The sequence below is a fragment of the Pavona decussata genome, unplaced genomic scaffold, assembly GCF_977016875.1.
Source record: "Pavona decussata unplaced genomic scaffold, jaPavDecu1.1 SCAFFOLD_134, whole genome shotgun sequence".
NCBI classification, from domain to species: Eukaryota; Metazoa; Cnidaria; class Anthozoa; order Scleractinia; family Agariciidae; genus Pavona; species Pavona decussata.
In genome coordinates this window covers 3,891,499-3,918,480 of record NW_028145547.1, presented here as the reverse complement: position 1 = coordinate 3,918,480, position 26,982 = coordinate 3,891,499, and the positions used below count along the sequence as shown (strand labels likewise).

At 38.9% G+C, this 26,982-nt stretch overlaps 2 protein-coding genes across 3 annotated transcripts in view; both read left to right on the top strand.

The window, feature by feature from the left end:
• LOC146467818 (uncharacterized) overlaps nucleotides 1-26,982 on the top strand; it is a 36,282-nt gene that overhangs the window by 7,878 nt on the left and 1,422 nt on the right. For both annotated transcript variants that reach the window (XM_085125723.1, XM_085125722.1), the window contains exons 4-26: nucleotides 607-746; nucleotides 1,475-1,675; nucleotides 3,124-3,238; nucleotides 3,325-3,416; nucleotides 5,887-6,041; nucleotides 6,247-6,430; nucleotides 6,902-6,962; nucleotides 7,287-7,342; nucleotides 8,143-8,229; nucleotides 8,826-8,869; nucleotides 9,128-9,223; nucleotides 10,038-10,173; nucleotides 11,181-11,327; nucleotides 14,485-14,718; nucleotides 15,918-16,139; nucleotides 18,527-18,734; nucleotides 19,344-19,492; nucleotides 20,939-21,250; nucleotides 21,806-22,087; nucleotides 23,335-23,540; nucleotides 24,873-25,179; nucleotides 25,671-25,846; nucleotides 26,099-26,289. In XM_085125723.1, coding sequence (XP_084981849.1) covers nucleotides 607-746; nucleotides 1,475-1,675; nucleotides 3,124-3,238; nucleotides 3,325-3,416; nucleotides 5,887-6,041; nucleotides 6,247-6,430; nucleotides 6,902-6,962; nucleotides 7,287-7,342; nucleotides 8,143-8,229; nucleotides 8,826-8,869; nucleotides 9,128-9,223; nucleotides 10,038-10,173; nucleotides 11,181-11,327; nucleotides 14,485-14,718; nucleotides 15,918-16,139; nucleotides 18,527-18,734; nucleotides 19,344-19,492; nucleotides 20,939-21,250; nucleotides 21,806-22,087; nucleotides 23,335-23,540; nucleotides 24,873-25,179; nucleotides 25,671-25,846; nucleotides 26,099-26,289 — 3,801 coding nt within the window. The remainder of the gene's footprint in view (nucleotides 1-606; nucleotides 747-1,474; nucleotides 1,676-3,123; nucleotides 3,239-3,324; nucleotides 3,417-5,886; nucleotides 6,042-6,246; nucleotides 6,431-6,901; nucleotides 6,963-7,286; nucleotides 7,343-8,142; nucleotides 8,230-8,825; nucleotides 8,870-9,127; nucleotides 9,224-10,037; nucleotides 10,174-11,180; nucleotides 11,328-14,484; nucleotides 14,719-15,917; nucleotides 16,140-18,526; nucleotides 18,735-19,343; nucleotides 19,493-20,938; nucleotides 21,251-21,805; nucleotides 22,088-23,334; nucleotides 23,541-24,872; nucleotides 25,180-25,670; nucleotides 25,847-26,098; nucleotides 26,290-26,982) is intronic.
• LOC146467819 (substance-P receptor-like) lies at nucleotides 12,723-13,903 on the top strand. The gene has a single exon (XM_085125724.1). It carries the CDS (start codon nucleotides 12,860-12,862, stop codon nucleotides 13,772-13,774), a length of 915 nt encoding a protein of 304 aa, XP_084981850.1. The 5' UTR covers nucleotides 12,723-12,859; the 3' UTR covers nucleotides 13,775-13,903.

Here is a 26,982-nt window from a genome sequence, read left to right as displayed (position 1 = left end):
TGCAAGCAGCGAGCACCAAAGGTGCAAGCTTCTGAGGGGGTCTGGGGGCAGGCCCCCCCCCCCCCCCCCAGAAAGTTTTGAAAATTAGGGTATCTAAAATGGCCATTTCGTGCAATTCGTGTAGTTTTAACATGTTTTATGAGCCATTTATTTGTTATTTGTAGGAATCATGGCATGAAAATTAAGATTCTTTTAGGAATTGGCTGATTTTATCAAAATTTCAGAGCTTAAACACAAATACGGGTTCTTACTCAGTTGCAGTGGGTCAGTGGGTTTAAACGTTCAAATGCGCGCCAGACCCGCCTGACTTGGGTCACTTGGGGTCTATGCATCTTGCTTACTATTTAAAACAATTTTGACTGGACTGCTTTGTGCAGTGTTCATTACCATTATCTGACACAAAGGGAAATAAAAATCAAACTTGTTTATGGGTTTTTAAACAAAAAAAAATTGAACCACAGCATAATTATACATGTAGTTTTGTAGTAAAACAGGTGGCAGTGAAGCCCAGTCATTGTCTCAATACAGTACTCCATCATTCATTCTCCTCTGTCATCTTAATTTGTTTTCTGAACATTCTGATCTAATTTGTTTTACTGTTTTCAGATGAACGTGATGGATTGTCTACTAGTCTAGAGCAGTCACAGAAGATGGTACAGACATGCAGTACAGAATTAAACAAGCTGAAGGGCCAACTTGCAGCTTCTTTCCAACAGATCAATGCATTACAAGCAAGTAAAGAAGAGGTTAGTGGATTTCATCTTTCTCATGTACAACATAGTTACACTGTACTTTGAAAAGAATGCACTTGAATCACACTTTAATTTTTGCCACATAGCCTGCAGTGCAGATGTGTTTTGGGTTAAGCAAGGGCTGAGTATATCTGTGTGACAATAAAAATGTGTAGCTGCCATCTTGTATTAGGGAGCTTAAGCAACGACGACAGCAACGACAACAAAGACATCACCTGAAAATTTATCTTTATTTCATTTGTGCTACTTCACAATTATTTCAACCCGCTCAACTTTTACAAGAATGGCAAACTATCCAGGAACCAAGTTGGTAGGAGTGGTTACAAGTTAAGAAAGAAAATGAAAAATTCACTGTCGTGCATTCTCCTTCTCCTCAAAACCTTAAATCTGGTCATTTCACGAGGACGGTAAAGAAATGTACCAAAATGTAAAACGCACCTGCAGAGCAATATTGTTTTTGCTCATTAAGCCAGCTATTGTTTTGCAGCGTTGTCATTGCCATCGCCTTTGTCGTTGCTTAAGCTCTTTAATAATTATGAAAAAAAGGACGATTGGGGAGGATGTGTCCAAGGAGGTGGGCATCAGCTGGAAAGACAGGAGCAGGAAGGGGAGGGAAAGACTTAGGGCATTCAGAATTAAGGCAGTGCACTGATGAAAATGGCAGCCCCATTAGCATATACATTATGTACCTCCACAAGTTTTACATTTTTGTATCTTTTCAGGTGATCAGCAAACTTCACGTTGCTGAGACAACAATAGACAGCTTGAACCAACAGCTTGTGGAATTAAGTCGTTCAGAGTCCTTGACAAGGGCAAAGGAGCAGCATGAAAGTGTTGTGAATGCTATGAAGAAGAAGCATGAGGAACAAGTCCTGGCCCTGAAACAGAAACTAGACGAAGCAGTTTTATCAAGGGACTGTAAGGTGCCGCAAAATGTCATGACATTTTATGTTATTAGTCAAGATGAGGTAAAAAGTTCACCAGATGTGACAAAACCAATCTCAGCCAAGGTGAAGAATAACAGGTCATTGCCATGAAGCCTTTCATGTCCATTGAAAACATTTCATGTTGAATAGAAGTTGCCATTAACTTGCAAAAAGAATTGTTCCCATGTAATAGGTTTTGCACCATAGCCCAGTTTGAAAAAAAAAAGGCTCAAGCCAGGGCCGTTTCAATAAAAGTTGAAGTAGGCGGAGGAGACAATAAAGGGGCCATAAGGCTCCTTTCCTCTAGGGGGTTCTGGGGTCATGCTCTCCCAGAAAATTTTAAAATCTGAAAGCTCGGAAATGCTTCTTTCCAGATCATTTCCAGCATTCTGGGCACCAAATTGATTACAATCTCTATGGTACAGTAGATTTCTTAATGGGAGCAACAACAGTTTTTAAATTTTACATGAGTATTGAAGTGGTAAACCGGAAGTTGTTGCAAGCTAAGTACTGGTAACTTACAATGTGCAAACACAAAGGTTTATCCCGATCCATATTTCCAAAATAACTGCCAGTCACTGAGCGAAGCTCAAATTGAATTAAACTCTTTTTGTTATAGGTTTGCCAAAATTGTTGACAATGGAAAAGACAGTCTGTCAACTAGACCTTGTCAAAGCTGTAAAATTCACACAATTCATAGTTTATGTCAATTGAACCACGATTGGCTTTTGTGGGAACTGAAGGCTTTACATTGACAATGTGAATGAAAACCAAACACTTATTATGCGTACTCACCCGCACCTGTAAGCGGCTGTGATCTTTTACTAAAATATGCTAATTCATTTCCATTGCCTGAGGTGCACTTTCTCTCTGCCATATTCTTTACAGTATATTTCTCAAAGCACGAAAGCACATGGAAAACTGAAGAAAGGAGAGCGTGTAATCAAGGCATCTTTGTCTCCAATTCATTCTCGCTATCAAGCCTGCTGGAAAGCAAACAGCGAGAAGAGTCGATCGCGAACGTCGACACAACTTGCTCATAACATTGTTAAAACATAACATGCAATTATCCAACAACCAAAAAATATGATGAAATATCAAAGAAAAAACTTTATTGACAATTGAGTTTGTTTAATTTTTTCAAGAAAACCTTGAAAAACCCTTCAAACCATAAGTTAAAAGTAGGTGGCGCTGATATAGAGAGTACACTGTAGCCGCCAGAATTGGCAGGTTGCCGGCTTCTAATGAAACCTCTGGTATATGTTACAAAAGAGCATAGAAAAGATTGCTGATTTAATCAGCAATCTTTTCTATGTTCTTTTGTACTGTTAAATGAACCTGATCCTGAATCCTTGTAGTCTATTGTGTTGCCTACTTGTACAGATCATTTGTGAGAAGGCTTAGCTGGTTACTCTGTTATAGATGTATATTATGTACTTTGCTAGCACGAAGAAGCTAATCAGCTGAGGGATGAACTTGTTGAGAAGGCAGACATGATAAACTCACTTACTAAGAGCCTGGATTCCAGTCAGAGGCAGTGTCAAGAAATTCTCAAGTCAGGTATGCAGCACATTCTTTTAGTCCTGGATGATGTGTTTGTTTTATGAGAGTTTTTAATTGCTCTCTGCACTTTGTTGTATGTGTAGGGACCATGTCAGAAATTAACCAGTTGCGGATGGCTCTTCAAGAAAGCACTTCTGCTAGGAATGTTGCTGAAGGACAGTGCATTTCACTAAAGGTTAGTTGGTAATTTCCTTTTAATTTGTACGTAATACGTAATTTGTTCAATCGGGCGCGCATTGATATTCAAAGGTCGTTCCACGTGAATTCACGTGTAACATAATCATTGACTTTGATCGTGACAAGCTGCACAGTTTTCGATTTTAACCGCTTTCCAAATACAGTCAACTCTCTCAAAGCGACCACTTCTCGTAAGCGACCACCTCCCGTAAGCGACCACTTCGTAAACAACCGTTTTGTTTCTCAGTTAAATACTGTTTCAAGAGCTCTCTCGTAAGCGACCACCACTCAAATTTCTAAGGGACCGCAACCACTTTTTAGGCCAGAAATTTGACATATTCTTTTGTTTTCCGTTTCCGGTAAGCGACCACCCGAAATATTCGCGTATGATCTGAGTACATAATTACTCAGAAGCAACAAAAGTTCAATTTTTAATGACGCTACCCCGGACAACTGACAGTTTACAGACAGAGAAGATTACTATAATTAGATCTGTAGGTAAATGGGAAATGTTACAGTGATCTGTTCCAAAATGTTACACAAAGTTTCGTCAGAAGAATGAATAGACGTGAAAAAATCAAATAAATTAGTTTCTATTTGCCTAATTTTAGCTGCTAGGGTAATATTTTTAGGTAATTAATTTATCAGTCCAGCATTAGGCTTATTTTATTGATCTTTCCCGTGAGCGACCACCTCCCGTAAGCGACCACTTTGTCGTGCACCAAGGGTGGTCGCTTACGAGAGAGTTGACTGTAGCATTATAATTTTTCCTTTAAATTAGGATGACTCGTTGGTTAGTTTTTCAAAAGGAATTTGTTACTTCTGCTCTGACAGGCTTAAAGTATGGTCAGCGATTAATAAATCGCTAAATGAACACGAGAGTCGCTCTTTTAAAAGAAAATGTTGTTCAGTCGGGCGCGGGTTGATGTTCAAAGGTTGTTCCACGTGAGTTCACATGTAGCATAATCCTTGACTTCGAACTTGACTAGCTGCACAGTTTTCGATTTTAACGGCTATTCCAATAGCATTAAAATTTTTCCTTTAAATTGGGATGGCTCATCAGCTAGTTTTTCAAAAGAAGTTGTTACTTCTGCTCTGATAGGCGTAAAGTACGGTCGGCGATTAATAAATCGCTGAATAAACACGGGAGTCACTCTTTTATGCTAAATAAATGTAATATTTTAGCAGGCTTTTTACTGCCGTGTCTGTGAGGGTAAAACATAACTTAAGATTGTTTTTCCAGCAAAACACGATGTATAAAAAAGAAAAGATACATTTATTTTTTGATTGTTGTAAACTCTATAAGTCCCGCATTGTCCTTGGTGTCGTGACAAGTTATTACGTATCACGCACTAAAAATAAAATCGACCGAATCCACAAAAAGCTCATTTGTCCTGAACATTTCACCGATAACATAGGAAAGAAAATGATTCTGTTCTGCTCTTAAACGATGACTTTCCGACAAGACGACTTATTCAAAAAGATAACAGTTTTGGGACGGCCGCGGGTTTCGTTGCAGAAATTCATGGCAGCTTTCCCTGGAAAGCCGCCACGGGATCTCAGTCATTTGTCGCAAACGAATTATCTTTTCAACCTAAATGATTAGTAAAAAGAATAGTTTTCTTATTTTTGACCAAAACATTTGTATAAAAATTACCTAAACAGACCTTAATCTTACTTTTCCATTAAAAAACATGAAAAATTCGGCGGCTTTGCCATTGTTTCTCATGGTACGAAAACTTTGATGGGGATCATATGACAACATGCAGGGTTTTTTTTCGCACGCTTCGGCTTAAAATTAACGAATTCACTGATCATCAGAGCAGTAAAGCGGCAATGTTTTGTTGAAGAAAAAGTGGATGAAGATCTTGCTGCCTTGTTTAAACTCTTGGACTCCCACATAAAGGGGAATTGTTGACAGTATTGATCTACCGTAGTTTGTAATTTGTAATTCCAATTTAAACACTGTCGTTGAGAATTTCTAAAGAATTAAGTATACAGAGTTCAAACGAAATAGTGTTTTGCAAAGCTTGTATGATGCTTTGAATTGAACTTCAATGAGACAGTTTTAGGTTTATCAGATTATCTTTGGTATATGTGTACTATTCATTTTTGAAAAAATGTTTTGCACTGCTTCTATAAGACAGTGTGAATTAAATAATATTTGACTATAAGTGATGATAGGCTTTCAAGAGGTCAAAGGATATGATGTTTCATGAACATAAAAACAATTAATAAATGCACATAGTTCTATTTGACTTGTTACAAAAACAGTTTGTTTAATTTTTAATAATTAACTGACTGATTTATTAATTTGGGCGACCAACTAGGAGGCCTGGGCATCCCAGCTAAAACACTTGGGAGCCTGAAGGGCTCCCTGAAATTTTCCTTAGAGCACAGCCTTGGTTTGCAAGTAAATTAAGTTCATGAAACTTTTCTCGTTTGACTAAAAATATTGTTCTTTATAGCATGAGCTGACAGAGCTTCAAGAGCAGGTCAAGATGTATGAGAGTGCCAGCAGGCTTGGTGTAGGGGTAGGATCTAACATCCATGACAACAGCTCCTTTGCTCATCTCACCGTGAGAAACCTGAACAAAGAAAACTGGAGTACTCCAAAATCTGAGTAAGTCTTGAAATATTAATTGTATTTAATCAAGATAATTGACAAATAGGCCGTATTTGTATTCTAACTTTGTATTCAACTGAAACTAGCCTACACAGTTAGGCCTAAGCAGGCTAATCTTTTCACATGCAAATAATTTTTTTATTAAGAATGCTTGAAACCTCAAACCCTTGAAGTTTTCTCTACTGTTGTTTGTTTTTCTCAGTAAAATGCCCTTGGAAGAAACAGTCAGTGAGTTAAGGAAAGAACTGGAGCAATGCTTGATTAGTAACAAGGTGAAAAGAGAGCAAGTACAGAATCTGGAGAAAGAGTTGAGCAGTTTAAAAGATCAACTAAACAAACAAGAAACAAATGCACAGAGAATGGAGATGATTGCTCAGGAACATGAGGTAGAGTTACAGTGTATCTTGCAGAGAGAAAACAGGCAATTTTTTTCTTGTGTCATATTGTTATACAGACACGCTCTACCATACGTTTCCTAAATGGCTTCAATCCTGAACAAACATTCTAGGGGCAAAGCTTAAACTTTCAAACAAAACACGAACATTCAACCAGTCCTCACATAAAATGATGCTTATGTTGTTTTGTACAAGATTGCCTCTTCCCTCCCCACAAATCAATTTTGTAAGTTGACTTCTACATGTATGCCCATGGGCTCAACATTGTCAGGGGGAGGGGTGGGGGAACAAAGCCCCTCTTGATGGGCCAAGATTTTTTCCCAGGATTGTTAGTAGTTAAGCTGGAGGAAGAGTGAGCACTTGGTTTTCCTTAAGAGGGCAGGAAATTCTCTTTGTATACGGTACCCGATATTGTTTAGCATGTTTTCTTAATAGTTTTCTTCCTCTTAATCATAAAACAAGTTGAAATCTCAAGAACTTCAGAAAAAGATCCAAGAAATGGAAAATGACAAGAAGGACCCAGGTAATGATTGTGTTGTGCGCACAGTTCAGCATTCTTGTGTTCTTCTATGGCATATCCATGGAATATCCATGGAATTAAACTTGTTCCATCCATTTCTCTCTCTATCCTCACACTCTCCATCCTTTTTCCATCTCTTTCTAATTTCCTTCTAGTCTCACTCTACTCCTCTCTCCCCTCTGTCTTTTCCTCCTTTTATCCATACCTCTTTGACCCTCTCTTATTCTCTCCCCTCCTTCCTTCTCTTTGTCTGTCCATTCCCCCCCACTTGATCCCTAATATTTCCACCTCTCCCTTCCTACAGAATTTCACTTATTTTCATTTCAGATGAAGAACATCAAAAAGCCCTGAAAGATTTGGACATGGCAAGGAGAAACTTACAGGTTCTTCATTTTATATAGTAATACTATATAGTAATACTACTTTTTAAGACTCTCAAGGAATTTTTTAAGAAGCAGAGTACAAAGCCATTAGTTAGTTTTACTGTAATTGGTTTCCGTTAATCCTGTTTTTGCTGTATAATTTGTAAATAACTTAATTTAATTTAATTTGATTTATTTTGTAATTGTAATTATTGTAATTTAACAGGGAAGAGCCACCCAGTGGATCTGTTAATAAACCATTATTATTATTATTATTATTATTATTATTATTATTATTATTATTATTATTATTATTATTATTATTATTATTATTATTATTATTACTAGTATATGTAGCTTGTTCAAGCATTTCTCTTTTGAAGTGTACATACAGTCATTACAGGTCATTTGGATGAGTTGAATTTTTAATACAGGGGGTGGCATTTTTTTTACCTGTCCTCCTTGCAAGCATACATGTAATACACCTCAGTGTCAATTGAAAATTTGATGATTTTTACACAAATTAATAGTTTGAATAGTAATTATTCTATATTATTATTTATCTGAGAGTTTCATTGAGACACATTGCATATTGCTTTGGTCTCTTAGCCAGAAGTTAAAACAAGCTTGCGGATGCTAAAGAAATGCCTTGGATAAGATCTGAAAAGCTTACTACATGTATTATCAAATGTGAATTTTCTGTGAATTTTGCAAAAACTTGGGACTCCATCACTGGGCTATAAGTTTGGGTTGTATAATTTGGCATGGAGTAAAATATAGCTTCATATAATTTATGAGTATTATTCTTTTGTTAATTGAAGGAGTCTGCTAGTGATCTTGACGAAGCTCTTAAACAAAGAGAAGAATTATCAGAAACCTGTGCCGAACTGAAACAACAGATGGCTCAGGTAAAAGAGTTTTGGTGTTTACATGCACCCCAAACACATGTACAGGTGTAGGAAAGATTGTTCTTGTGTACATGTTCTTCTGGCTATTTGGCGGAACCTCCACTGTTATATCAAGTAGTTTGAAATGAAATTTAAATTCTGACAACAAGTGGAGAGGACATTTCAGTTTACAAAGAAAATTGAGAGGAGTATCACTTAATTTCTCTTTATAAAATTAATATTACACTGGTTGCTGTATGGGCTGTCATTTTGGTATATTATATGACACATGAAAAAACAAAAACAAAGATTCTTTTGTAGGGAACAATAAATTGAACAGCAACACTCACGAAAACTAAAAGCAAATGTGGACAAGAAATTATAATATTATAATAATTTCCCGGTTACTCTTATATGAAGCATTTATCTGTGTTTTCCAAAGAAAATATTTCAAACAATTTTATGTCAATAATATATCTTTCAGGAGTGGAGATTTCCTTTCATTGCTTGCTGGTAATTTAGTGGTATTTTATCCTATGTATTCAACCTGTGGTGTAAGGTCAATAAATTTTATTTGTTTGAAAACGTACTTGATTTGTTTTATATTTTAATTTCAGATGGTTGCAGAATTTGATGAAGACAAAAGAATCAGCATAGAAAAGTAACTTACTAAAATTCATAACATATTTCCCTAAGTTGATTTCCACAGCTGGTCCCGGTTGTTCAAAGAGTGGATTACTCTATCCAGCGGATAAAATGTATTGGTTGGAGTACATTTTATCCGCTGGATAGAGATTTATCCACTGGATAGAGTTATCCACTCTTTGAACAACCAGGCCCTGATAAATAAACTCAATCAAATCCCTGTCCATGATGGTTTAGGTGTTTTAAAGACTTTTAACTTGTCTTTTTTTCTTAGATGCAGAGAAGCATGCCTTCAGCTTCATGAAGATTCCAAGAACTTGTTAAGAGATCAACTGAACCAGGAACATCAGCAGATAGTGCAAAATTTAAAGTATGTGTGACTCATTCTCGCAAGTCAATACTCTGGGAAAAGTTCAGTTGTTTCATTTTCTAAAAATAATCAACTTTGTTGTTTTAACGATGGTGACATTTGACAGTCTGTTATGACTAACAAACCTGTAGCCCTCAGATTCCAGATCGAATTAGAAATTGGAAAGGCTGGTTTTTAAGGAGAGGGGAAAACCAGAGAACCTGGAGTAGACATCTCAGAGAAGGACAAGAAGCAATGGCAAAGTCAACCCACATATGACGCCGAGTCCGGGAATCGAACCCGGGCCAAATTGGTGGGAAGAGAGTGCTCTCACCACTGCACCTTCCGTGCTACCCTGGTGGCTGCATATTATACATGAAAGAGTATCAACATGTGTCACTTGGAGTCTCACCTGACTGTGCTGTTGTTGTAGTATTTGTTTTTCGTCATGAAAAGTCTGCATTGTTTGGAATTATAGTGCTTTCTGATTTGATCTGTTTGAGGATTTTTAAAGATGTAGACATAGTTTTGTCTTTATTTTAATGCCTTTATGGTAATTGTGTAAACTTTACAGGCTCATGTGACAGGGTGCAACCGTGTACAGCTTATCTTGAAATGGTTGCTTTATCTCTGTAGTACAACTATAATTATGTTTCAGCATTATTACCGTTCAAAAGCAAAATGATACACTACAGTGTAATTGCCTCTCACCTGTAGGCAATCTCACGCAAGCGTTGTTTTCAGGATCGTCCTGGGTAAAAAGGAAGACAAAACTGGCTAAGCTAAAATAACTGGAATGACTGAAAACGTCTAAGAAGACAGTACTTTTTTGCAGGAAAGAATTGGAAGAAAACAGCGAAGAGTTGATCAGGATAAAGGAATGCTATGTTCAGCTGAGTGAAGAGAGTCGTGGCTTGGAACAGAGGTTAACAGAAGAGTTTGATAAGGAGAAACAAATGCTTCTGTCTGAGGTGAGAATTTACCAATTGAGGGAAAGTAGTTTGAACAGCCCAGGCAGACTTCTTGCACCTTTGTAGCTTGTGTTTAACAACTTTGTTGCTCATGATCCATGACCTAACAGCATAAAATTTCTTCTTATAATAACAATGCTTATTCAACCCCCGAGGTCATGGGAATTAAGGATATGATCACCCAAGGTGAATTTTCTTGATAGTTTAATAACTTCTCCTGAGTATTTTTATAAGAAAAGTATGGGGACAAGATAGGAGAATTTGTTCTTTGACATTTGGGGTCAAAGTTTTAACAAACGGACTTTTGTCAAGTCCAGGGTCATGTGTACACGTGGTTCTGAAAGTATTTGCACTGAAACATCAAGGTCACATTCCTTGGTGTAATATTAATCTTATAAGAAGTTTCTTCGATAGGTATTTGACGATAAAAACAAGCGAGAAAAAGGAACGATGTTTCGACCTCTCTGAGGTCATTTTCAAGTTGTAAGAAAGCGATTGAAAATTAGCATATGTAGGAAAAATTAAACGTTAACTTTCAATCACTCTCTTATAACTTGGAAATGACCTTAGAGAGGTCGAAACGTCGTTCCTTTTTATCGCCAGTTTTTGTCGTCAGATGTAATAGTAATGTTGCATGAAAAAGAAGGACCAGAAACGAGCTGTACAGTTGCATTGTTTTACCACAAATCCTGATTGTTGTATTGTTGTTTGCATTTGTTGTAACAGCCAATCAGAGTGATTACTGAGCGTTTGCAGCCCATAATCTTCCAGTCTAGTAACTTCACTTGATTCAAAGATCAGTCTTCCTTCTTTAATCCCACTGAAAGCGACTTTTCCCAGCATCTTGAACACTTCTGTATTTTCAGGTTCAAGCTGATCAATTTTTTTTGTGTGAAGGGGAGTCTTAGAGCAGCTGTATTTATCACGACGCTGTGTTTAAAGGGGAAATCTTGACGAAGGTAGCTTTATGGCAGTCATTAGATATGTGATATGATGTGTTTTTACAGAGTGAAGCCAGATTAGTGGATGAACTGCGGTCATCTCTTGAGAAGCAGTACACAGAGGAATTGGAGAAAGAACGTGATCAGTGGAAGAAAGAAGAGACAACAAGAGTTCAAGATGAAGTCACGAGAAACAAGGAGCAACTTCTAAAGGTTGACATATTTAATATTTGAGTCATTTTGAATTTTTACTGGTGTTGGTGTGAGGGACCCTTCAGTATACATTTTGCAGCTCCCGTAGTGCGCATGCGTTACAAGTAAAGCAATACCAAAGCAAGCGTGAATTACTTTGGACAGTTAGTTGAAAAGCGCTCTATCAGAACATAAAACAAAATTAAAGCTGATGGTTACGTTCATTGGAAAACTGCTCTATCGTGTGTTACACAAGTATCTTTTCTGACCTCTTTCTCTTCTGTTTAGAGTGAAATCATACTTAGACTCAATGCCTCACTAAAGATTTAAAGGTCTCTCAATTATCGCTGATAGCTACGTAATCGCGATTTATTACCCGTACGGCCCCGTTGACGCAATTCTCAACATTTGCAAGTTCCAATTCGACCTGGATTGTTGTCAAGCACTTTTAACATAAGCCAAAACCTATCGAGTTTTCGCCGCACGAGTTTTCCGCGCTTGGGGCCAGTTACATGTATTTGCTTCGAGTTCTGATTGGCTCGTTGTGTTGTTTACATCTGTCGTGATTGGCCAGAGTAATTACTTTGGTTTTGGTTTTACGACATTCAATTGAAAACGGCTCTGTTGACATTAAATAAATTATTCAGTCTAATTTGACACATATGCAAGTTGTCCTTATGTAGGAACAAGTTACACCTGCACCGATAACATGCACGTTTAGCAGGAAAATAAACGAAAAAAATCCCAAGACAAACTTTATGAAATGGAACTAAAGGAAAGGCAGACTAGGAATTTTTCGTTTTTGTTCAAGAATCGATTTGACATTCAGGGTGCACGATGAACAGAAACAAGAATGGAAATTATTAAATAAAAAAATATATGTTATTCTGCGGTAAATTTATTCGCTTGTAATATGGTAAAAGCAGGAGAATGTTAATTGCCAGATCTGCCAAGAGCGACAAAATAGCAAGTCTGTGCACTGTTTGGCGTATAACTCAACGTATATTTTAAACTTAGCTTTGTGGTATTACCCCACTTTGACACATATGCAAGTTGTCCTTATGTAGGAACAACTTAAACCGCTGCCCGGATAACATGCATTTAGCAGGAAGAAAGGAAAAAAAATCCGTGGAAAATGTCGTGATGTGGAACTAAAGGAGAAGCAGACTAGGAATTTTTTGTTTTAGTGCAAGAATCGGTTTGACGTTAAGGTTGCAGGATGAACATATATCAGTTAAACAAGAATGGAAAGAATTAAATAGTAAAAAAAAAAAATCTTATTTTACGTTTAATTTATTCGTTTGTAATATGGTAAAAGCAGGAGGATTTTAATTGCCAAGTGTGAAGGGTGGCAAAATAACAGGTTTGTGACCTGTTTGTCGTATAACTGAACTGTTTGAGTTGACATCCTTTGTCGAGCGAAGGAGATAATTGATTTTAGTTGCGTGGAACATACTGTAGCGTCGCTGGGCAACTTGTGCAAATGACCATCAGTCTTTGAAATTTTAATATCTTGAGCGAGAAGAAGAGGAAGATAAATACCTGACAGCATCATGGTTGATACCGATAGCCTTAACTTTCGACTTTTGTTGGCGGCCATTCCATTTTATGTCACTGGATTCATTGGCAATGTTTTGGTCATCCGAATTGTTCACAAGACACGACATATGCATTCGACGACTAATTACCTTTTAGCAAACCTGGCCGTGAGCAATGTAATAACCATTTCGTTGGCTCCGCTATACTTCTTTACCCATCTGGTAGGAATTTCGACGACCAGCTCTGGCAAATTCGCCTGCAAGTTCATAATTCTCAGCGAGATTTCAATAGCGGCTTCAGCTTTTACTCTAACCGTGCTGGCGATAGAACGATACCATGCTCTACTGAAGCCTTTCAGAGCAGCTATGCGATTGACAGAAGAGAATATCAAGCAGGCAGTCGCCGTTATTTGGATCTCAAGTGTTCTACTAGCTTTTCCAGAATTTTTCTTTCAGGCATGGCGTGAATCGCGTTCTAAATGCATTGGACCTTGGGACTTGCCCATGACTCAGAGAGCCAAAGTTTTTGTTATCATATTCTGCATCTGTAGTTTTTATATCCCAGCGGCTGTGTTCCTTTATTGCTATGGATCGTTGATCAAAGGACTGTACTTTTCCCATACGATATGTGCCACAGACACCAACGAAGACAGAGGTGCCGAGAAAAGGAAACTTGTTATCACATTTATCCTGGCGACTTTAGGATTTGTTATCGGTTATGGACCAATTGCTGTGTTTTACACCGTTTTAGTGTCGGGAGCGGATGTTCAGATAGATTTCAAGTTGTTCTCAATTCTCTGGGTTGTCTTTCTTTTAAACTTGTATTGTAGTTTATGTCTTAATCCGATATTATACGCTTTTCGCAGTACAAGCTTCAAAGAAGGATTTAAACGTACAATTTTCTGCCGCGGACCACCACCAGATCAATAACAGGATAGCTCAGTTGACATGATTCAGTTGAAGCGTCTTTGGTCTATTTAATTTTTTTTGCAAGAGAAATAGGTAGCTAACGGCGCTCTCCTTTTGTCTGAACTGGCCAAGCAGAACTGTCGCTTCGCAAACGGGAGGCCGAAGGACTTGTAACATGCTGCCCAGTGCTTCAGATAATTAAACATAATAAATAAAAATAAAATAACAACCTTTATTTGTCCTCGGTCAGTGTTTATAGCAAGAAGTACTAGTGGCGTCGAGGATGTTAACTTCACAAATATTTCAAATTGAACATGACTTGGTTTAAAACCTCAACTGACAGGAGGCAGACTTACAAGCGTGGCCGAGGAGTTGAACGTGGAGCTGCGGAGAAAAACTCCAGCTAGCGGTCAGAGCTGGAATTGAACCCTAGACCTCCGGATTGGGGAGTAGGGATGGCGCAGTGGCGAGAGAACTCGCCTCCCACCAGTGTGTCTCGGGTTCGATTCCCGGACTCGGTATCATATATTGGTTGAACCGGTTTGTTGTTGGTTCTCGTCCTTGCTCCGAGAGGTTTTTCTCCGGGTATTCCGGCTTTCCAGTCTCCTCAAAAACCAACACTTCTAAATTCTAATTCGATCTGGAAAGTGTCTCCAGTTAGTGCTCTGCACTAACACTTTTACAGAGCGAATTTATTTTTGTACCGAGATGTTGTTGTTTGTTATCTGTAGGAGATGGAAGAAGAAAAGACCAGAGCAGTGGAGGAAGCTGTTGCTGATGCCCGTAAGGAATGGAAGAATGAGCATTCATGTAATGACAATCAATCTGACATTGATGATCAGATAGCTGCTGCAAGGAGGGAGTGGATAAAGAATCATAATGATGAACTGGAAAAACGCTTGTCTAACGCTATTGAAGAAGTGAGGCGAATATGGGATGAAGAACAAAAACTCAAAACAAAAGAGGTGATGAAGGGAGCTTTTTACTAGATCCGAGTAGCTTTGAATAGGCCTCATCACGGTTTTCGACGCCATTTTGACGAGTAGGCAAACACGTCATGCAATAACAGTGTTTGTATGAAAATCCGATGTCAAATAATTTTCATAAAACATCGCTTTTGAAAAATTCATAAATTGGAAACTTTTGACACTAGGAAAAGGATTTTAAGAAAAAAATGGAGGGATGTATCTGTGCCAGAAAGAGTCCAGTCGTGTTTTGAACTTTCCATACATTTCCCTGTATTTCTTTTTTTCCCGCGAACTATTTTAAGTAGCAATTCACGGCTGGTTCGCTAAACCGGCAAATGTATGGAAATGCCAAACGCAACTGGATGCTTTCTGGCACAGCTACATTCCTCAGTTATTTTCTGTAAAATTCTTTGCATAGTGCCTAAAGTTTTTAATTCATGAATGTTTCAGAAGAGATGTTTTATGAAAATTATTTTACATCAGATTTTCATATAAACACTGTTATTGCAAGACGTGTTTGTCTACTCGTCAAAATGGCGTCGAGAACCGTAATGAGGCCTATCTCAATATAAAAGCGAGACTAGGTGAAAATTAGTTTTCATTCACGTGCAAACAAAACTAATTTTTATTTGAAAAGCTTTGCACTTAGACACTTAGCTTTGCTTTCAGAAATGGCCTATTACTGAGAATTGAAAATAAAAAAAGAAGAGAGAAGTAAAGTAAGGAAACCTTGAAGTCACCAAAGTGCACCTATATCGTAAAGGCCAAAAAAAAAATGTTAATGAATGAGTGAACGAACGAACGAAAAACACCGAATAACCAGTCTTCATCCGGTTGGTTGCATGTTTATTTACATTAATCGGGTAGGAAATTATGTTTTCCTTGTCAGTAACATTTCCACTCAGAAACTAAGAGACAGAGATACTTTATTGTAAGCAACAGAAAACAGACTACAAAACTGAACTCATTTTGATGCTGATGCTGCTTTGAACTACTAGAAACGATTAGCCATTTTCTTTTCGCGCCAATAACATTCCCTTTCTTGATAAGTTATTTTTCTTTGATAGATTATGAACTATGTAAGGTACTTGGCAGTAGAATTTGTAATGGACCTGTCCGTTTTAAGAATGTAAATTAGTTTTTCCTAGGTTACATGTTTTAATAAATCACTTAATAATCTTCCCGTACTCTCTCAGGAGATTGAAAAAGTTCGCGCCGAGTTGGAGAAGGCACATAAAGAGTCACGTGACCAACAAATCAACCAGGCGGTAGAGCTGGCTCTGTCCCATGCCCACTCGGACTGGCTGAAGAACGATGAGGAGATGAGGCAGCGTGAGATTGACCAAGCTGTTGAGGTGGCTACAACAAACGCAGTGGCTGAAGCTAAAGAGGAATGGGACAAGGAGGTCAAATCACAAGTGAGTAATTAACTTTCTTAAAGCCCGTTTTCGTGGAGTTCAGCCAGGCACTACTTCCTTGCTCGTGTCGCTCGTCGCTCGTGTTTCGCGCCTTGACCCTTTAACCCCTAATGTCAAAGAACAGATTCTTCTGTCTTGTACCCATTCTTTTCTTATAAAAGTACTGGGGAAGTTGTTAAAATATCAAGAAAATTCACCTTGGGTGATCATATCCTCAATTCTCATGACCTCAGGGGTTGGAATAAAGCATTAGGGGATTAAAGGGTTAAGGGGGAAATTTTGAGAAATGGACCTCTAGGATAGTAGCTTCCAAACGTTGGCCTCTTTGGAATGTTTTTTGGGAATCAGCCTTGTAGAGCATGAGACTACATTTTTTTAAAAATTTATTTTGCCACACCACAAATACAATGTAAACAAAAAAAAATAGACAAAAAATAGATGTAACAATGGCGAGGAGACCTAAAGGAAACTATGAAGCTTATATTAATTAGGTCTCCTCAGTTATTATTTACTAGTAATAGTTCTCACTAAAGCTGCCCCCGCTTTTTTTTTATGGTGTGATGCTTTGTACAGGGTATGTTGTTTTTTGCGTAAAATGCAGACTGAACACTGCAGACCAGGGGTAAAATGCAGACTAAATAAAATTAAATTTTGTTCGGTTGGGCAGGTTGTATCCCGGAAAGTATTCATTCATTTTAAACCGTGAGAACTGTTTTCATTTTCTACGATTTTTTCGCAAGCGCTAAATTCCTTCCTCGTTATCTGCGCAACAGAAATCTTTTCATATTTGAATTCTACATTTACTCAGCTTTCTATAGAGACAAAAATGAGCTCGATAGGACATATATTTACCGAGATACGAATTTTTGAGTTTTCTGTACTCGGTTTGTTTACAACGTAATTAATTCACGGCGGACGGTACATCCATCCGCGCACTTTATAATTCACCGATATATTTCGAAAGCACATCGTCAAATGCATTTTTTTTTTCAAAACTAAAACATTTAAATATCTTGTTGAGCGGTTTTTCTCTTTATTTCGAAGCGAATTCTTGGAGAAATAATTTTTGAAAGTATTGGAACAAGTAGGGTGCCGTCCCCAAAAGTCACGCAATGAAATCCTAAGTTCTTTTCGCAAGCCTCAAATTCCTTTTTCGCTAACAACGCTACATATATCTTTTTGGAATTCTACACTTACTTATTAGCTTTCTATACAGACCAAAATCACTTCGAGTGTTTTACAGTCAACCCAGGTCACGCGTAAACGATATTTTTGAAATTTGAACGGAGTTTTGAAATTTACATGTCAGTTTTCAAAATCGTCAACGAGATTTCAGAGTTCCCGTATAAATTTCCCTAGCTTATTGACAGTATAAAGCTATGAATTTTTATTTACATTGCAAAATTGAATATTTCAAGAATAACAATTGCTTCCCAAGTATTTTGAATCTTTTTTTCAGTTAATGCGTCTTTCTCGGAACGATTTCCAGAGAGTCCAACATTTCATTCACACGTCGGACATTACAAAGAGAAATTCGAATGTCCATTTCATTCTTGGAATTACTGTTCACGTGTGACCTGGATTGACTGTAACTTTAAAAAGATAGTCTTTATAATTTAGTCTGCATTTTACCCCGAGTCTGCATTTTACCCCCAGTCTACAGTCTGCAGTCTGCATTTTACACTGACCGGTGTGACCGTGTCTTACGGTCAAAGATCGATGAACAATATATAAATTTGTGCGAGTCTATTCTTCAAAGACCTCGATGAGCGATGCTTCTTCCCACAATTTTGACTTTAACCGAATGATCTATAAAGCTATAAGCACTTATGACTTACCTTCAGCACTGGCAAAGACTCCGTTCCCAGCATTCTTCGCTTGTTTATTCAAATCCTCATTCACCCCCAGCAAAGATTCGGCAATCCTTTGCGAACCGTTTTCTCCAAAATCGAGATTTTTTCTCGACACACCGAAATTCTATACCCTATACGCGGGGAGTCCTAATGTGCCTCCTCGGGTTTTGGCCGTCTGGGCCAAAACCCTGCGGGGGCAACAAGATGAAATAAAAAAAAAAAAGATAAGAACACAACGACGGATACAAATACAATTTCATACAATTACAATGTCAAACGGAAGGATATATTACGAAAAGAAAAGCTACAAGAAAATGAAAACTGCTAATAGTTATTAAAGAAAAACGCCTTAAGTGCTTTCTTGAAAGGAGATAGAGGAGGACGAGTTGACGATTTCGGTACACAAGGAGTTGTAAAATTTAGGTCCCTGGTAAAAAACGGAAAATTGTTTGATGTTAGTTCGACAAAGAGGCAAACGATATAAATGAGAGTTTCTTGTATATCATGCGGCTTTGTCTCAATTTTCTTTTCAAGGACAACCTGTTGCAGGCTGCTCTCGCTCAAGAAAGGCTTCGTTGGCAGAAAGAAATTAAATCTGAAAGAAGCAAAGCGGCAGAAGCTGCTGTGGCGATTGCTGAAGTGAAGTGGTTAGAGGAAGAAGAGAGGAAAATCTGTGAAGCAGTGGAACAGGCATTACAGGCAGCCAAAGATGGCTGGAAAGAGGAGAAACAGCGGCAAATAGGTAAATGAGCAAAGGAAAAAAAATAATGTCGTTTTAGGGACGGACAATTATTTTTTTTGGAGGAAGGATGAAAAAATCTTCAAGACAAACAATTTTTTCCGTGTCGTTATCTACGCAAACAATTTTTTGCCGATTGCATCTCCCTGTTGACAGTTTTTTTGTGTGTTCTAAGTTCTGCTTTCCTCGCATAGTTTTAAACCGAAAATATCCCTGCATTACTAGCCACCACCCAAAGGAAACCCGAGTATCTCGAGATGCGCAGAACGTATGTGCAGTAACAAAAGTAGGCACCGTCCTTAAAAGGCCTAAATGCTTCTTTTAATTGAGGGACTGGTTATGAAACCTTGCCATGTTCAAAGTTGTTAACATTGGTGCTGCAATTTATGTTGGAAGGACCGCGACCGTGCACAATCCTTTGTTTTAACGCTCACACTATGGCTGAATATTTTAACAGGAACGTTTCTATTGGCCAGTTCCTCCAACACAATTCAAAATTTATTGTGGTTTGTGCATGGTCAAGGTCAAAATTTTTAACAAAAACTTCTCCTATATTAACTTTGTTCAAACGTCAGTAAGCTAACAGTGTCCTTGTTTGTCCATTATTTACAGCTGTGGCGGTGGAAACGGCTCGACATGAGTGGAACTCGAGAAAGAAAGATGAAGTGGATCTCGCCCTAGAATCCACCAGCTCTCAGCTCGTCAAACAGTTTGAGAAACAAAAGAAAGAGGCTGTAGAGAAGGCTGTTGGCGAGGCCAGGGTACGAATAACTGTAGAATTTATTGAGTTTCTTGCGCTCCTATTTAACTATTACCCTGCGAAATCGCGCGGGATATCGCCCGATATTCAGGGGATATTCTGCAAGATTGAGCAGGATAATTGTTTTATTATTCAACACATTGATAACAAAGCACAGTTTTATTGCAGAAAAGCTGGAGATGATCTTTATTTTGCCGCTTTTCTCCCAGACACGAAATTGCGTATATCGCAGGATATCTGTTGACTACGGACGAGGAATATTCAGTGCACTACCGTAGAATTCCGAAAGTAACGGCCCCCGTTACTTTCGGTTTAAGCAGGCGAATGGGGCCGCTACTATCGGGTAGCCGTTACTTTGAGGTGGTAAAAAAACGGTCATTCCATTTATGCATGTTATTAACTCTCCACATGAACAAAGCAAACTGTAACAAAAAAGGCCCAAAAGTTTCCTACTGCATAGCGAAAATAATGTTCGTATTACACTGCATCTACTGTATCGTTTTACTCTCCTGACACATACAGCAGGATTCAGTTAAGTTTACAATCAAGTCACAAATGATTCCGCACGTTGTTTAGTCCTGCACTCAGGGCCGCTACTTTCGGGTGGGCCGTTACTTTCGGGGGGGGGGGGGGGGGGCGTTACTTTCGGATTTCAATAGGAAGATAAAAATTTAACGTTACTTTCGGGGGTGGGGGGGGGCGTTGCTTCAGGAATTCTACGATATGACCATATTTCGGCAGTGTTACAATGTGTTGAATAATAACACCGGCCTTCCCCTTTTTTGGTTCAATTTTCTGGAACTTTTGTTTTCATCTGTTTGTTACTTACACTTGACGGATGACCCCATTTTAAATTATGCGATCCTTGGTATTGCGGACATATATTGGCGCAAGGGAAGCCTATCGTGCTATTACAAAGAGGTTTAACAGTTTAACTGGCTTTATCGAACAGTTGTTTGACTAAAAACCTGACAACGAAGTTACACTACTAAGTCAAGTTGCCACTGGATCAACCTGAAAATCTTACGTTTTACACCACCGATATATTGCTAAATGTAAAGCCGTGCTTGGGAAGTTCAAGCATCTTAGGTCCACTTTTTCTGACAGAAGGCCCTCTAACATCTTGTAAGGGGGCCGACTGGGACCTCATAAGCCAATTTCTAGAATAAGCGCTAGATTTTCTCAATGTGCGGAGTAAAAAAATTCCAAAATGTGATATAAAAACTCCAGTTAGTTAACAACACACCAATTTAGGTACAAGGATGGTTAAGCTAGAATGTGGGGGAGATTAGAAAGATTACGAACGCAAACATGAAAACGCTTTGCTTCTTACAGTGTATTTGAAAAATGCGAAAACCGTGGAATTTGCCTTCTTTTCTTCGACAATATGTGAGACTCTTAAAACTTGAAATAATAATAATAATAATAATGTTCATTTTGCCAATAGTTGCAATGGGAGAAGCGTTTGTCTGAGGAGAAACGTTCGGAAATCGAGTCTCTGCGAGAGGAAATCTTCAGGGAATTTGAAGAGCAGAAAAAAGCGGAGATTTTAGAAACCTTGGAGGAGGCAAAGGAGACTTGGATAGAAGAGGCTGAAGAACAGAAGCGAGAAGAAGTAAACGAAGCTGTGGCTTACCTCGAGGCTGAGTACACCAAAAGTTTAGACGAGTTTAAACACAAGGAGTTGAGAGAGGCTCTTGAACAAGCGAGAAAACAGTGGACCGCAGAGGAGCTTTCTCACCGAGAAGACATTGTACAGGTACAAGGAATAGGTTTAAATATTGTTTATTGAGCTACCGGAGCTTCCTTCCGCAACTTAGATAGGGAAATTGTTGCGAAAATCTGGCTTCGGTTGTTCAAAGAGCGGTTAACTCTATCCAGTGGATAATGCGGAAAAATATACTCAAACCAATACATTTTGTCAGCTGGAAAGTGACTTATCCGCTGGATAAAGTAGCCCCTTCTTTGAACAACTGGTTAACATAGACGGGGAGAAAACCGAAGAAAGGGGATTTGCGATCGATCTTTTGTTGGCAACAGGGGCCGCGGAAAGTTCGGGCGAGTTAACGAGTGTGAAACATAGGCTGGGTGGGGAAGTAGGAAGAGAAGAAAAATCTCAGTGCGACATGACATGTTTTAAACTTTAATTTGGTGCGACAACCTCTTGAGAATGAAGACTTGATAAGTTTGTACAAGTTTGTACCCTCTGTTTGTTGTTGTTCGTGTTGTTTAGTTGCTGAAACCTAAAGGTCAAATCTCATGCAAGTGTCGAAAGTCTCGTTTAAAAAAGTAAATTATATGCATTTCATTACAGGCTCGTCTGTCGGCAGCACGGGAGGACTGGCGCAGGGAGATGGCCCAGTCTACTCAGGGAGAGATTGACCGTGTTTTATCTACTGCCAGAGAGGCCTGGGCAGCAAACCACGAAAATGAACTTGAGGAGCGCGCAAGTCAGTTAGAAAAGAGTTTAACAGAAAAACTGCAAGCTAAGTATGATGAGGAGAAACGACAGCTTGTGGATGATGCACTCAAGGAAGCGGAGGGAAAATTCGCGTCCGAAAAGAGGAAATTAGAAGAAGAACTTAGGAGGAGGAAGGTGAGTTTGTATTATCGGTTTGTTGTGAAGCGATAACATAAAATTTTTACTAAAGCTATGCGGTAAATTCAACGCATAACTGAATAGTTCGTATTCCTTGAATCGATGTTTAATGATTTATAATAATAATAATAATCTAAGGCAATAAACATCCTGCGATTCCAACGCGGCGGATGTACGTTGTCATTTATTTTCTTTTGAAAATATATTCTAGCGGATAAGAGTCGGCGAGAGTTGAACGCCTTTGAGCGTCAGTAAGGGCTCCTAAGAGTTAGCAGTCAAAGGAGATCACTTCCTTTTTACTCTTGTGAAACATTGGACAGATTCAAACTCTTTGAGAGTCAAATAAGAGATTTGGACCTTCTTCAACTCTCAGTAACTCTGTGATTTTCGTTCTAGACTAAGTGCTATTTAATAAGATAACTTTTGTTTCAGACGGTATGCGACTTTTTTGCGCCTTTTTCAGCTTAGCATACTAAAAGCAACGGTTAAACAGTTACAAGTGAGATAAATCACAAAGCGTTCGTATTTCAGAAGTAGTTATGCTAAACATTGATGAGAGTGCATCCGCTAATCCAGGATAAAAATCAGTTATATGATGTCTGGTTTACATCTCGGTAATCTGGATCCCTCTAAATTCCTTTTGCCGTTTTGACTTTTCAGCTGCTTTCATTTTCTAAGTTAAAATTAGCAGCTCAAACACTTTTTAACTCTGAGAGTAGCCGTTGTTTACTTTTAATCCTGGGTTGCTGAGTGTTGCCACGGTCAAAGAAAAGTCAGGGGATTCTGTATCAAGTCAGGGAAATAATAAAGTCTACCTCAAAGTCAGTGAAGAGCGCAGGGAATTTTATCAGTTTTTGCTAGTCACCTGGGGTGAGTTGCATAAAATTTAACGTCGGGCGTAACGGCTAACGCTAGACCTTCATCCCAGTCACATTCAGTATTTTAATGTCTGACGATAGCATTTACGCCCGCCGTTAAGTTTTATGCAACTCGTGCCAGGTTTGGGAAAGGCCTCGTTGGCAATGGTAATGTTGTTTCAAAAGACATTTATGAAGGACTTGATTTTTGTGGCTTCATCACTGGCTTTATTGGTAGAGAGATGGTCTTCTATGGCCTTGAAAACTGAATTGTGGTCAGTGCAAAGACAGGGAATTTATATTATCTTAATAAGTGGCAACCCTGGACTATTTCACTGGCGTTCCAACAACCCCGTTCTGAACTTTCTTGCTCTATTTATTTTACAGGTGGATGAATCGTCACGTGCCCAGTGGCAGGAGGAGAAAACTCGCTTGGTGCAAGATCAACATAATCAACTGGAGCGCTTGCGCAGTGAGTGCGACTCTAAATTTAAGGAGCAATGTGCACGTATGGAAAGAGATCTGGGTACGAGGATGAACAGCGAGCTACAGAAAGCAAGGAGCGGCTGGGAAAAAGAACAACAACATGAAAGGTGACGTCACGAGATACTAGAATTCCGATTGTATCAAGCTAAGTATAGACTTAATTACGGTACTTCTCAGTTATGATTTTATTTATTACTGTATAACGAAAATTCATCGATACTGCTAGAAAGGTCACCTAAAAATTAGTAAAGTGGCCAAGTTTGAGAATCCCACCAAAACTTCATGAAAACTTGAAGAAAGCTTAAGCGATGCTGTCAAGAAAAGTCAGATATCGGCAGTGATGCTCTAAATCCAAGTTGAGTGAAACAAGTGGAACGGTTTTTGGGCAATTGTGCATCTAGAGCGGTTGTTAAGTCCAAATCCGAATGAAAACAACAATCTACAGAAGGAAAAATAGTGGAGACAGTTCGGTATATTCGGCAAATCTTACAGACGTCAGACATTTGTGCGGCAGCGGGATTCGTTTTGCCTGCTGATCACATAAAGAGAAAAATATACAGGTAAACTACCCCACTATCCCACTGCCTGACCTCTCGCGACACTTAACATGCAATCCCACAAATCCCTTAATACGTGGGGTCTCACTATATCCCGGGTGGGGCGGGGGTATATCTGATTTGATTTGTTCAAAGCGAGAGAAACCTTGCCTTCAAAAGAAGTGCCATGGGCGATTTTTTTACTTCTATGGTATGAGTTTATATGCTTGTATTGGGGAACCGATCGGAGCGCCCGACTTACCTACGACATCAGATGGGCCATCAATCAATCAATCAATCAATCAATCAATCAATCAATCAATCAATCAATCCATCCATCCATCCATCCATCCATCCATCCATCCATCCATCCATCCATCTATGAGTTAGTCAGTCAGTCAGTCAGTCAATCATTCCGTCCGTCCGTCAGTCAGTCCGTTAATCAGTCATCCTTTTGAAGGTGATTAATGACGACCTTCCTTTGCTCTTTGTAACTCTGGCCCCAGTTGTTCAAAGAGTGGATAACTTTATCCAGCGGATAAGTAGCTATCCAGCGGATAAAATGTATTGGTTGGAGTACATTGTACCTGCTGGATAGCCGGATTTATCCACTGGATAGAGTTATCCGCTCTTTGAGCAACCCGGGGCCAGTTGTTAATCTTGACCATAGTAGTAAACTTCCATTAACATGATTGCATGAACCACCTACAGGCCAAAACTTAGTGACGGTAAAAGCAAGGTAGTATTATTAATAAGCGAAGTGGGGTGTCGTTAGGGTTTCACTATATGTTTGGTTCCCTGGCCAAACTATTAAGTCGGTTATTTATGGTCATATATGGTGCAAGCCGTTTTTTCGTGAGGAATTGTTGACAAGCTTTGTTTATTCTGGTTTGTTGTTAACAGGGTTCAGCTGGAAAAACAGTTTGAAGAGAAAGCAAGAAAAGCTGTGGAAAACGCCAGACTTCAATGGGAGGGACAACAACGACAAGAAACAAACAAACAATGCGAAGATGCCATTCAAAGGCAAGAAGAATTATGGGCAAACGAGAGACGAGAAAATCAGACTGCCCTGGAGAGAGTGAAACATGAACTAGCCACAGTAAAGAGGGAGTATGGAATTACCATAGAAAAACTTAGGAGAGGACTGGCGGAAGAAAGAAAGAAAAAATATAATCTTAAGAGACAAGATTCCAGGCCCGATGCTGCGCAGGTAAGTAACTCGTCATTGTGCAATGCAATTCCAGGAATTTGATTGGCTTATCAGCCATGGTATATGAGCTATTATGCCATGCAAAGCGAAATCAGTTAGATGTAATAGCAATATTTCTTGATTGTTTTTAATAAAACAATTATTCCACTAGATGATTTTAGCCAACTGCCTCGTTGGCTATCTATCATTTCATATCCAATCGAAGCAAACATGGTTATGTCTCGGCCATTCAGTAGAAAGAGAAAAGAGATAATCGTGGCTTGGTTAATGGACGGTTTCCTCCGTTTGGCGTTACGTGTTTGATAAGAGGCGGTGTGTTGTTTTCTTTTAAAGTTTTTGAGTAGGCTTTGGTTATTTTTGGAAAATCCGACTTCTGTTAACACTGGTAATGATGAAGCTACTAAGCTTTGAAAAACATTTCAAAATTAGCCGTTTTATCGCGGTTTTCATTTTTTTTTTACATTGTTTTTTCTTTTTCATTTACTTCATAGACTTCATTTCAAGCAGAAAGCGGTAGTGAAACAAGTTTCAGTAGTGTCGATCACGTGTCAGCCACGCGTGGACTCGAAGAACTGCGACAACACTACCTGGACACTGTTGCTATGATACGGGATGACGTATTAGATCACGTTAACCAGACAAAGACTTCGGCTGCGAAAAAGATCAGGTAAAAATTGTGGGAATTTAAATGAAGGGACAACAAATTGCCCCACTCGGGTCGATACGCCGTGTTCTTGTGATTAAAAAGGAATTGAAAATCACCACTGTAAATGCTTTCAACTTACGAGTCTTAGTATTTTGTACTCTATGATGGTCTGCTTCCTTTTTAAACTGTCGTTGGAATCTGACTGTTTAATAACCTAAGTAGAAGTCATCTCTTTGTGTATCGCCAGTTTCAATTTGCTGTTCTTCGTTTTAGAGGCGAAGTGTTAAAAGAGCGGCATTCTACGGCCAAGAAGCTTCGTAAGTACTACCTACAGTGCCTAAAGCAGCTTCTCGAAGAAGATCGCATAGCGATGGAAGGGAACACCTCACCCTCCAGTACTGAAGACAAATTAAACAGGATGGCTGAAGCTTTACGAACACTCAGTCCTGACAAGGAGCCTCCTGGTCAGTATGCAAATTCTCCTTATCTGTTCATTTGAAGAATCTGTTGAGAGTTTTCTTGTTTGTTTTATACATTCTTTTGAGTAGTACCCTTGATTTTTGTAAAGACGTAAAGACAATTATATGTAGTAATTATAGCGAGCGTTTCGGTAACTCCACCCTCTGTGACACTTTGGAGCTGTAAGCTGTGAACCATGTAGCGAGCTCAAGTTTCTTTCAACAAACGTCATTCGGTGTTCCCGTCAGGAGCCTTTACGTGTTGTAAGTGCTCTTTCTTGAAGGATTTCTTCTCTCACTGGTTTGCATAGAGAAAGTCCCTCTCACTCCTGTAGCAGTCTTCCTAAAGCACTCTTCGTCTATTGGAATAGTAATAATGCATTTTTTTTTTGTACAAATGCTATGTAAAAGTTCAACTGCGCTTAAGCCTAGACCAGCTTTGGAGTTCGCAGTACTTTGTCCAAGTGCGGTCCTTCCGGCTGCACTTGTACCTTGGCCTTCACTGACGTTGCCCTCGCTACTTATGGACATCAGAAAGTGAAGGCAGCTGCTGATAGTCCTATCATAATCTCATACTTTTCTTCCAGACCACATCCCCGGCGACATTGTAGGTCTCTTCTCAAACCGTGTGAGCTCAGTACATGACGGCTTCAATGTCGCAATGAAGCAAAATTACTAAGTTTTTAGTCAGAATTTCTT

What these genes read in the sequence shown, in the direction of transcription:
- LOC146467819 (XM_085125724.1), top strand. Translation starts at nt 12,860, where the DNA reads ATGGTTGATACCGATAGCCTTAACTTTCGACTTTTGTTGGCGGCCATT.